Raw genomic sequence first — 12,786 nt, 5'->3', positions numbered from 1 at the left:
AAGCTCAGTCCTATTTTCTATAACAGTATTAATGGTGGGACAGGGGGATTCATGTACTTGGAGACCTGTTTGAAGATGAGCCAACAGTTGTAGGCAAAACTTAGAATTCCAAAGGAACGCTTCTTTGGATATTTGCGCTTTTTATACACCCCTATCGCGACATAGAGTTTTGTCTTGGAGCACTTTCTGTATTCTACTCCCTTCTCTTTCTCCTCATAAGTGGGTAAAGGATTTAGGCACAGAATATGTAGGGGATGACAGGCAGGTAGCTATAGTCCTGATCAAATCTACCTTCATATGCAATAGACTGAGAGAAACTCAGTGTTAGATTCTTCATTCTGTTGTTTTTTGCACAAGATAAACTGCTCTCGCTCTCCTCTGCACATTAAGTGCTGTTCATATTTTCACTGCTTCTGGGAGTGTAAATTGATTTCTAGGTTCAGGTCATCTATTTCTGAGGAACTTGTTGAAATAATAATGCCTGTGATTGTTAAGTTGATGGCTGTTGCTAACTGGTTAACTTAAAAAGACATTCATAAATTGGACTACACACTAGGATTGTTTATTATTACTATTGTAATCATTATTATTCTTATTACAATGTGTGGTTTTCTTAATCTATGATTGTGGATTTGCCAACTATGTAGATGGACTGTCGTGGAAGGGTGGGGGTGTTAAAACTTAATAAAAAAGCATTTAAAAATAAATTGACAAAAACAAAAAACAAAATGCCCAAAAATTTGTAAAACAAAAATAAAAATATTATCTTCATTCTCATAAATGAAAGCAGTCAGGGTATTTTTAGCACCATCGGCAACATGCAACAGGTGCAAGACATGTATTGATGGCAGCTGATGAGACCTCCCTGAATCTGCGTGCTGCCATTCAGCAATGCCGCTGCTGTTTGAGCACATTGTGAGGATGGTGTGAAAGCGACAGCCCCAAGACCTTGAGCAACACTCATCTGAATGGACCTGTGCCATTAACTGTACTGAAACCCATCTCTTTAAACCCTTCATGTCTGAGAGGGCCCTCCATCTGGCTCCAGAGAACACAGGAGGGGCCGGGAAGAGGGGGTCGATCAGCAGGAGTCATTACTAACTCACCTAAACAAGAGGCTAATGCTGATAAACAATGGCCAAGACAAGGCAGGGATTATGCAAATGTCACCCAGAAAAGAGATGGATTTCCACAGTTTGGTTTGGATTAAGTCAGAGTTGTTAATGTCTTTTAACTTCCTTTCACTATAAAATTTGCCCCCGTACCTACATTGAATCACTGATAATCAGTCCTACTCCTCCAGTTTCACATTTTTCAGGCAGACCACCATTTATTTTATTTGAAAAATATCAGCTTTTTGTTAACAAACTGAAAATTAGTCTGGCACAATAGTCTCTTTTATCAGTCTGTAATTTTAGTGTAGGTTCTCAGTAGGCTTCAGTGTGGCTGTCTGAGTGAAACCTGAAAATCCCTGCAGACTCTTACTTATATTGTCTGGTCTAGTACATAGTAATGCATAGTTACTATTTGTTTTTATAGTATTTGTTGTTATTGTTTTTTTTTTTTTATTAAGTGCATGTGGGATTCATACTTTTTGGAAAGCAAAACAGATTGCTTAGACAATATTTGGATGATGAAATGAAATAAAATCAGACATGAAAAAGAGCTTTTCATGTCTGAGACTGGAAACGATCTCTCACCTTTATTAGCACTGTCATATCTACTGTCTCAACCAGAAAAACAAAGGAAATTTGAACTTACATCATGCATCTGTAGTGCTTCAACACTGGAAGAGGTTGGAGTGGATGAATGGGTCAGAAAGATGATAACATGATGCTTATACCCTCATGTTTTACATCACTTCAGTAAAATTTCTCATTGTGAAGGTTAATCAGAGAAACGCTGTTGAAACTCCCTTAGTAGATGTCATAACAGCAAATGTGCTGTTCTAGTGCCATCAACAATTAAATATCTTTCTCATCATCAATTTCTTTCCCTTGTGTCATTTAAATTTATATAAGGGTCGTTCTATCTCAGCCCTGTCAGCCAAGTTTTAGAACATTCTGTTCATCCCTCCCCGATTGGTGTAAAAGCTCTGTGGTCGGGGCGCCGGTTTGGCTCAGTGGGTGAGCAGGCAGCCATATGCCACATGGCCGGAAAGTAGCGGCCTGGGTTCAAGTCTGACCCGCAGCCCTTTGCAGCATGTCTTCCCCTCTCCTTCCTCCACTTTCCTGTCTGTCTTTATTGTCTCTATTCATTAAAGTCAAATGCCAAAAAACTATTTAAAATAAAATAGACATTTATGGTCCAAAGAGGATTCAGTGAAATTTTAGCTTCAAATATCAAATACTTTTCAAGTCTCTTGAAAAATGGTCCATCCCAGATTGAAATCTGTGGATATGTTTGAACATGAATACCTCGAAAGCTATTACACTATTAAAAATAAAAGCACAACATTTTCATTGGTCTTTTAAAAAATATGTTAAAAAATATTAAATATATAAAGATACAATTTCACAGTTATCATTACATATGCTTAGAAACTTTGAAGATTTACCATAAATAGTCTTGGTTTTGTTTATAAAATTTTTACTATAGCACTTAAAAATCCTCGTTTTCCCATACTGACTAAAATAGAATAGAAAATAGAAAATTCTGCCGATTTTCTCTTTAATCAGATATCTCATATTCACTCATTTAAACATTATCACCACTTATGTCTCCTTTCTGTCAGAAGCTTGCTTGCCGATGCAGATAAAATACGTATTTATCAAAGACATTTCAGGCCTTTTGAGCATTTTGCTCTTTAGTGGAGATTTGATTTTTCTTTTAAATGAACATCATGAACTTGTGACATAAAGTATGAATTGAATCTTTAAACAAAGTCCTATGTGATATTATTTTAGTTTAGTGAGTTTCATAATTTCTTCTCTGTTAGCAGAGCAAAACATCTGCCTGTATTTCTTTTTGGTCTAATAAATGGCTGACCTGTGTGACTGCATGCCTTTGTTTATTAAGTACTGTTCACTTGTCAATTAACAACGAGAAACCTGCATGAACTGCCTCATCTGTACTCCGATGGAGCTGTAGGTGAGAAACGCTTCCTTCATCAGTGTAATTAGACAAGAGCAGGCAGCCATCTGTTGCCAACTGACCGTTTTCTGCCACTGAACGCATTTTCCTATTCTTCTTCTTCTCTTTTTTTTCTATGAAGTTGTCCTTGAGATTGTTTCTAAGTGGCTGCCTACGTTTTGCATCTGCAGGTATTGCTTTCCCTTTGGACGACCAGATGGGGCCCTAAAGGCCACGCTCTCCCTTCAGGAACGGGTAATTGGCCTCTGATTAAATCATATTTTAACATACAGCACAGTGGTGTGAAAAAGTGTTTGCCCCGATTTTTTTGTATGTGTCATAATCCAGGTTTGGATTTCTTTTCTACTTAATAATAAACACCCCCGATTTTGTGTTTATTTGTGTTGTCTTTGTCTAATATTTACATTTTTTAATCATCTGAAACATTTACTGTAACCGTGACAAACATACAAAAAAAGTTAGGAGATCAGGAAGGGCTTAAACATTTTTTCGCACCACTGTACAAATGTCCTGCACAGTTTTTCATGAAACATGTAACATACATGTATAGAAAAGGAAAGCGTGTTGCCTTTGTTTATCAGCTGTCTTAGAATCAGTTTAATCACCTATCTGTGCAATTTGACTCTGGTTTCAAGTGATTATCAATGTCTTCAGACAAAGTACAGACCAGTTTTCAAGGGAATAAGACTTGAAGAAGACTTATGCTGCTAGAAAGGCAAGAAAGCTAACCCTAATTAATTAATTAAGTGAATCTAATTCACTTAATGTACAGAATTCACCGATGTCCAATCGTAGGAGGCTATCCTACTGTTTGACCACCAGTTTTATTCTTATTGGCTGCATCTGACACACAGAAGGTTTGATAAGCCATACAGTGGGGCTTCTCTTGAGCTCTAAGAAGAACTAAATGAGATATGTGTTTTTTCAGGTTTTGATGAAAGACATCACTACCCCTGTTCCTCCAGAGGATATGAAGAAACTGGTGCAGAGGTGTCTGGAACAAGCAGCTCAAATCAACTATAGTCAGTTGATTGAATATGCTAAAATCAAGGGTGAGAGTTTATAGCTTGATTTTTACCAAAAGATGTCACTTCAGGGTGGTGCTTGAAGGGAGAACACGGGATCACAGTAAATGATAGATGATCATGGATAATGTAATGATAGATTTGTTAGTGATCAGTAGGGTTTGACCCAGAACCCAACATACTGTACACACAAAAGAGGCTTCTCTGAAATGTTCTGTAGTCATGTTTGAGTGTAAAACTAATCTGCAGTGGCTTCTGCTTCTTTGCTATGGAATTTTCCCACATAGTGGAACATCAGGTACCTCCAGAGAAAAGACTGGAGGACATGATGAGGCTGGGAGAGCTCTGCATCGAAGTCTTGCAACAGAATGAAGAACATCACTCTGAGGTATTTTATTCCTTTTTTTCTGTCTTTAATACATTAGGACTTCAGATGCAATTTAAAAGACTGCTAGACTTTTGACTTTTATTTCAAAGAAGGTCCTTTTTTCCCCACCTCAGAATGTGTTGAGTGACAAAAATATGCGAATTTAAAAGAAAAAAGATAAGCTCCAGGTGTCTTTTGACATCCTTCGCAGGACCTGCCTGGAATTCCAGAAATCTGTTAGGTTGGCTAAGGCAGGTTTCCTGTCGGCTGTCATTACAGATAACAGTCACAATCCACATTTTTTATTTAAAACCTTTAACTCATTGATTAATCCCTGTCCTGTAATGCCTAGACTGGCTTCCTTAGCTCTTTGTGAATAATTTTTAAATCATTTTACAGGCAGAATCTTATCTCTAAGAGTCTCACACCCCGCTGTGATGAGTCAGGCCCCAGCTTTACGATGCTCCACTAACCTCAATCAGTTTGATCCACTCTCACTGCCCACTCTCAGGGGTATAATTGATCACCTGAAAAATGCAAACGCTGTTCATGACATTCTTCCATCTCGCATTATTAAAGAAGGGTTTAACATTATTGGGCCCTGTATTTTATCACTAATGAACCTGTCATTGTCATTGGGCTATGTTCCGGCTGCCTTTAAACACACTGTAGTGCAAACTATACTCAAAAAGAGCTGCCTCGATCAGAATGATCTCGCTAACTTTAGTCCTATTTCCAAACTCCCATTTCTGTCTAAAGTCCTAGAGAAGATTGTTCACTCCCAACTCCAAACTTATTTGGATGCAAATAATATTGGGGAAAAATTTCAGTCGGGGTTTAAGCCACGCCTTAGCATGGAAACTGCATTACTGAGAGTCTTTAATGACCTTCTCTCAATTGCTGACTCAGGGCGCCCTGTGGTCTTACGTTTGCTTGATTTGTCCTCTGCTTTTGATTTGGTGGACCATAATGTCCTTTTAATGAGGCTTAAGCATCTGGTGGGCATCACGGGCAGTGCCCTTAGCTGGTTTAAATCCTATCTACTCCTCCTCCACTGCCCCTGTCACCTCTGGTGTCCCCAAGGGGTCTGCGCTGGGTCCTTTGCTGTTCTCTTTATACTTGTTACCCTTGGGCCGAATCTTTGATAAATACAATATTTCCTTTCATTTTTACGCAGATGACATTCAAATCTATTTTGAAGTGGCTGAGGATGTCACGTCATCGTTGCAACCCTTCTTTGATTGTATGAGTGAAGTTAAAAACTGGCTACTGAGCAATTCCCTCATTTTAAATGATAAGAAGACAGAAATTGTAATCTTTGATACTCCCATCCCTCGGGCTGAACTAACTGGTATATTTGGGCCCTTTGCCAACTCCCTTTCTGATACTGCAAGGAACTTGGGTTTTGTCTTGGACAGTTCCTTCAAGCTGGACAAACATGTGTCCTCTGTAGTTAAATCTGGTTTATATCAATTACGTCTAATCTCTAAGGCCAAGCCCTACATACCACGTAAGGACCTGGAAAAACGTGTCCATGCCTTTGTTACATCAAGATTAGATTACTGTAATTCCCTTTATACTGGTCTCCATTCTGCCCTTATTCACAAACTGCAGCTCGTTCAAAATGATGCTGCGCGTCTCTTAACCGGAACTGGTAGGTTTGAGTCTATTACTCCAGTTCTCTCCGACCTGCACTGGCTCCCCATTAAATATCGCATTGATTTTAAAATCTTATTGCTCACTTTTAAAATCATAAATAACACCACGCCCAGCTATCTTAAGGATCTCCTCAGCTTTTATACCCCTAGGAGAGTGCTTAGATCAGCAGGCCAAATGCTCCTGGTGCGACCTAGATCCCGCCTTAAGGCCAGAGGTGACTGCGCATTTGCCTCTGTTGCACCCTACCTCTGGAATAATCTTCCTCAAGCTATCCGCGCGTCTGATTCAATTCAATCTTTTAAATCTTGATTAAAAACGTATTTATTTAGCCTTGCCTTCCCTGCCTCCTAGACCCTGCATTTTTAACTGTACTGTAACTTATCTTTTTTGCTTTTATTAATGTTTTTATGTTTTAGCCTTCAGCCTTTCGGCTCGTGCCTACTATGCCTGGTATCATTGGTTAGTTATGTCTCCCACCTGTTAGTATATTCTATTTGTACTTATATTATTTTATTTATTTATTATTGCTCTTATTTGGTTTCTGTGAAGCACTTTGGCATACACCTTGTTTTTAAATGTGCTATATAAATAAAATTGTATTGTATTGTAAATTTCTTAATTCAATTCAATTCAATTTTTTTATACAGCTCCAAATTGACACAACAGTCACCTAAGGGGCTCTACATTGTAAGGTAGACCCTACAATAATACATACAGAGAAAGACCCAGCATCATATGACCCCCTATGAGCAAGGACTTTGGCAACAGTGTGAAGGAAAGTTTTACCTGGATGAAACCTTCAGCAGAACCAGGCGGTCATCTGCTGTGACTGGTTGGGGTGAGAGAGGGAAGACAGGATCTAAGACATGCTGTGGAAGAGAGTCAGAGATTAATAACAAGTACGATTCAATGCAGAAAAGTATATAAACACGCAGTGAGTGAGAAAGGTGACCGAAGAAGAAATACTCAGTGCATCATGGGAGCAGCAGTCTACATCTATTGCAGCATAACTAAGGGAGGATTCAGGGTCACCTGACCCAGCCCTAACTATATGCTTTAGCAAAAAAGGAAAGTTTTAAGCTTAAGGAATTTAGAAATGGATAATTCCAAAAATCTAAACTAAAGTCTGGCTCATTGAGTAAATAAATAAAATAATTGGCATAAGAAGAAATGGTTGACCTAAAAACGATCAATTGGTGCCACTCTAGGGCCTTAGATGTCTCCTAAGCACACCGATGCTGATATCAACGGAAAAAACTGCAACCAGAATTGTCCATTATATAATGAAGAAGAATTCTGAAACTAGTAAGTTCTTCAAATCTTAAAAGCCGACTGCATCTGACGTAGTGTATGTTAAAGTATTCAAAAACTGTGTTCTCAGTGTTGTGAGAATACATCTCGCTAACAAGTCTTTTCAAACTGCAGAAGCGTAACTCTGAAACTCTTTTCGAACTATGAGGGTTTTTTTCGTCATCTGAGTGGTTGTGGCAAAGATGCCACATGTCACTTGATCATTTCATATGTCACTTGATCACTTTCACAGCACTTCCTTTTTCTTTTCTTTTCCTTGTTTGGCAGCTCATGTTAAAATGGCAGATGACATGGCAAATGGCTGCGTTGCATTAACGTCTGCAGTAGAGGCACGATGAAAACAACGCCCACACCCCATATGCACATGGAATTTTATGCCACAGTGTAAAACTGATCAATCCTAGGTGTTGAGATGTGGTGTTTTTAATCAGCCCTAAGTGGCAGCATGGCACTCAGGCATCTGTTTCTGCACTATTATTAAGCCATGCTCTGCCGCTGCCATGGCGACTGGTGGATGCTTCAGATGTGATGTTAACTACAAATTAGAGGCCTTTTTTTTTTCAGACCATCACAAGCTGTCACAGCTTAAATTTAGAAATTAATAATTGTTTACTCAGTTGCTGTGTCTTTGGATGGCATGCTTACTGCCTTGCTAGTTTGTGTTGTTGCTGTTTCTATACAGAGATGTCAGAGTGACAACCTAGTGTTTAAATCAGTTCTTACTAATGCTGCTTTTTTCTCTCTGGAGTCTTTTTGTTTAAAGATTGACTCTTCAACATGTTTTGGGGGATTATCTAAGAAAACTAAAGCAGTGAATGAAGCATTTCATCACGTAAAAGTCCATTTTAAATATGATGAATATAAAAACAGATTTTACAAGCTGTAGAATTCAGTCTTGTTTTTAAACAACACTTTGACTTGTTTTTTTTAATAACAGAAAACTGTTTTAGCATGATTGTTTATTTGGTTCCTTTCTTTTTCTCCCTTTCCTTTATTCTGTCATGGGAAGGGAAGAGAGGCAAGTTTGCTGTTTGCAGTTATCCTCCCCTCCACTGTACATCATTACACCAGCCTGTAAAGTTTTCATAGTATGGCCTGTGGTTACAAAATACTTACTGGCTTTACTGGTTACAACTGAATAAAACTGAGTTTTTTCTTATAAAATGGAGTGTGTAAATGATAAAATAAGAAGTAATTACTGTCTGTGGTGAGGCCATAGGTTTTGGGCATAGGTCACAGTAATGCTTTGGTTACTTTAACAATGTAAGACATAACTATAATCAACATGTAGTTACTGCAGCAATTTAGCCATTGTGCTGAATGGCAGAGTGTACAGAAATGAGAAAGATGTGTCACTGTATTTTAACAATAATGCAGAATTGTTTTAATTCACCCACATTTGTGGGTTTTCAAACATGAATGGCTTGTTTAAGGTCATGCCAAAGCATCTCTGTCAGATTTAAACCTGGACTTTGGTCACTCTAAAATCTTCCTTTTGTATTTTTTTGTTGTTTGTTTTTTTGTTTGTTGAGCCATTCTGAGGCAGACTTGCTGTTATTTTTTGAATCATTATCCTCCTGCATATCATACTGGAAGTAGGTTTTCATTTACAGCCAAGTAGGTTAGATAACTTTTTCCCCTTAATAAATAATATCATTTTTTTAAAAGCTGCATTTTTATTTGCTTGGGTTATCTTTGTCTAATATTAAAATATGTTTGAACATCTGAAATATGACAAATGCAAAAAAGAAATCAGGAAGCGGGCAAATACTTTCTGTTTACAGTTCACTTTTCTCTGCAATGTAGTTAACTTTAGTATCTTTTACAGAGCAAAATATTAGTAGATGATAATGTGATGAGCAACTTAAAGCTCCAACTATGAATGCGTGTAAATGTCAGACACTTAAGCTTAGAAAAAAGTGCTTGTGTGAATGGGTGAATGAGGCATGTTGTATAAAGTGCTTTGAGTGCTCCGGTAGTGTAGAAAAGCGCTATATAAGAACCAGTGCATTTAACCTTTTCAGGGCTCATATAAGATCGTATCTCTAAGTTACTGGTTTATTTTACTCTTTGGTTATAAAATCTGTCTGCCTCACACTCATAGAATGAATCAGCTCTTTATCAGTTTAGCAGTATAAACCCAAAATAACAACACAAATGTGTTGCCTAAAAGTAGAAAGAAAACTTTCCTGGTTTTCCCCAGTTTTGGGTGGAAGAACTACCGTGTGCAAAGCCCTGACCTAAATCTTGTATCTTTGGGACAAATGCAACCTAGTCTGCCAAACAGACCTTATCACTTACTATAACAATTTCTCCTGTGGTGGCAAAAAATCCCCTTAGTATCATTCTGATCACATTCACCTGCATGCATTTTTTTGGCTAGAAAACCACTCAAACAGTTGAGCATCTGGAATAGATCCTGTATCTAGCAAAAACAGGAAGTGGAGTTATTTTATTAGAAACTATGTTTAATCCACTTACCATGTGTTTAACCCTCCCATATGGAAAAGAAATAGAAAAAACTAATAAAAGACTTGCATCAGATGTGGCCTACTTCATATAGTGAATCATATAAGGCTTATATGATTTACTCATGAAAGTGGCCACTTTCATATATTGTTTTAGTAAGTATCCAAAACATACAAGTTTCATTTATATGATTTTTCAAGGGACCTTATATCTGTCTTCACTTTTGTATGCTTTTCATACAAGCTTCACACAAGACAGATACAAACTTTATAAGATTTATATGTATCTTTTCCATATGGGGTGTCATGCATGAATAATGACAACCTCAATCAGGATTGTTTTCTTAAGTATTTTTATTCATCTTTAGGCATAAAAGAATAATTACAATGAAACATGTCATACATCTATAGTAACATTGAAGGACCAGTGGGTGGCAGGGTATGGAGTGACACATCACTGTCCAGTGTAGTGGTTTATGTGCAAGTATACCATCAACACTGACACAAATACAAGAAAACAGCCTTTGAGTAGCTGTCCACTGTAGTGACCACTATGTGTGAAAGGGCTAATGTCTCTTAAAATGTTTGATGACTAAAACTGAATTAGGAAAGTAAAGTTGGCCTGTTAAAAGTAGATGTGAGCCAAGGTCACTTCTGTGACTGCTGGTTCTTTGTAAAGTGATTAAGTGTTTTAACAAAAAACCCACAGGTGCTGTTGTGAAAACATTAACGACTCACTAATACAGGTTTCTTCAGCCAACTGAAGAGAATCAAGGCTGTGTAGTAGTCCAGTGAACAAAGGTTGTTTCGCTAAGTCGACCTCTGCTGTTGATAGCTACATGAAGTTGGAGAGAAAAGTGCATCCAGCCTCAAATCGTATGCTGATGCGCAGAGGTCAGTTTTTCTGTTCAACAGAGGAAGATGAGGCAGATATGTAAGATACTAGAAAAAAATGACATGGTAATGCTGTATGTCTGTGAAGGTTCTCAGTCATCCAGGTCATCGCAGTCAAAGGAGCTTGCAAAGAAAAGCATCTGGACTTCTTTAAGTTGCTTGAAGACGTCTTCAAGCAACTTAAAGAAGTCCAGACGGTTTTCTTTGCAAGCTCCTTTGACATGGTAATGCCTTGTATTTGTGACCTTGAGGGGAGAATCAGGCGATATTTCAAATGTTACTTTTCAGTTTCTTGATGCTGGAAACTGCAAAATGAAAACACAGGCTGACAATTCTTCCACAATTAATGTCGAATGATTTCTTGACACCGTATTCATTCAAGTTGCTTGTGAATAAATTGTGTTAATTAAATGGAAAAAAAAAAAGAGACTAAAAGGCATCAAATCATTCAGGGAAGCATGACTGAATGATGTATACAAATATATATGTGTGTGTGTGTGTGTGTATGTATATATATGTGTATGTATATATATGTATGTGTGTGTGTGTGTGTATGTATATATATGTGTATGTATATATATGTATGTGTGTATGTATGTGTATATGTATATATGTGTATATATGTATGTATATGTGTATATGTATATATATGTATGTATGTATGTATGTGTATGTATGTATGTATGTGTATGTATATGTATATATGTATATGTATATACATATATGTATATACATATATATGTATATAATATATAAAACACCCTACTCGCCCCTGCGGGCGGTTTTTATCCTTCAAGCTCGGGTCCCCTACAAGAGGCCTGGGAGCTTGAGGGTCCTGCGCAGTATCTTAGCTGTTCCCAGAACTGCGCTCTTCTGGACAGCGATCTCCGATGTTGTTCCCGGGATCTGCTGGAGCCACTCGCCTAGCTTGGGAGTCACCGCACCTAGTGCTCCGATTACCACGGGGACCACCGTTACCTTCACCCTCCACATCCTCTCGAGCTCTTCTCTGAGCCCTTGGTATTTCTCTAGCTTCTCATGTTCCTTCTTTCTGATGTTGCTGTCATTCGGGACCGCTACATCGATCACTACGGCCGTCTTCTTCTGTTTGTCTACCACCACTATGTCCGGTTGATTAGCCACCACCATTTTGTCCATCTGTATCTGGAAGTCCCACAGGATTTTAGCTCGGTCATTTTCCACCACCCTTGGGGGCATCTCCCATTTTGACCTCGGAACTTCCAGGCCATATTCGGCACAGATGTTTCTGTATACTATGCCGGCCACTTGGTTATGGCGTTCCATGTATGCTAGCATCTTGCACCCTGCTGTTATGTGCTGGATTGTCTCAGGGGCATCTTTACACAGCCTGCACCTGGGGCCTTGCCTGGTGTGATAGACCCCAGCCTCTATGGATGTTGTACTCAGAGCTTGTTCTTGTGCTGCCATGATTAGTGCCTCTGTGCTGTCTTTCAGTCCAGCTTTGTCCAGCCACTGGTAGGATTTCTGGATATCAGCCACCTCCTCTATCTGCCGGTGGTACATACCGTGCAGGGGCCTGTCCTTCCATGATGGTTCCTTGTCTCCCTCCTCTTTATTGGGTTTCTGCTGCCTGAGGTATTCACTGAGCACTCGGTCAGTTGGGGCCATCTTCCCAATGTATTCTTGGATGTTCGTTGTCTCATCCTGGACTGTGGTGCTGACACTCACCAGTCCCCGGCCCCCTTCCTTCCGCTTAGCGTGCAGCCTCAGGGTGCTGGACTTGGGGTGAAACCCTCCATGCATGGTAAGGAGCTTTCTTGTCTTTATGTCAGTGGCTTCTATCTCCTCCTTTGGCCAACTTATTATACCAGCTGGGTACCTGATCACGGGCAGGGCGTAGGTGTTGATAGTCCGGATCTTGTTCTTACTGTTCAGCTGACTCCTCAGGACTTGCCTGACCTTCTGCAGGTACTTGGTGGTTGCAGCT

The 12,786-nt window shown here is 38.9% G+C and overlaps 1 protein-coding gene across 2 annotated transcripts in view; it reads left to right on the top strand.

Annotated features, from left to right (window-relative positions):
* cadps2 (Ca++-dependent secretion activator 2) overlaps positions 1 to 12,786 on the top strand; it is a 180,617-nt gene that overhangs the window by 107,515 nt on the left and 60,316 nt on the right. For both annotated transcript variants that reach the window (XR_014800732.1, XM_084934412.1), the window contains exons 15-17: positions 3,264 to 3,327; positions 4,022 to 4,145; positions 4,406 to 4,506. Coding sequence is in view for 1 of the 2 variants with exons in the window: in XM_084934412.1 (XP_084790538.1) it covers positions 3,264 to 3,327; positions 4,022 to 4,145; positions 4,406 to 4,506 (289 nt within the window). In the remaining variant the exon portion in view is untranslated. The remainder of the gene's footprint in view (positions 1 to 3,263; positions 3,328 to 4,021; positions 4,146 to 4,405; positions 4,507 to 12,786) is intronic.

Source organism: Perissodus microlepis, chromosome 7 (assembly GCF_051167445.1).
Source record: "Perissodus microlepis isolate ML-2025 ecotype Zambia chromosome 7, ASM5116744v1, whole genome shotgun sequence".
Taxonomy (NCBI): domain Eukaryota; kingdom Metazoa; phylum Chordata; class Actinopteri; order Cichliformes; family Cichlidae; genus Perissodus; species Perissodus microlepis.
Note: the sequence above shows the minus strand (reverse complement) of the source record. Positions and strands in the feature narration are given on the sequence as shown.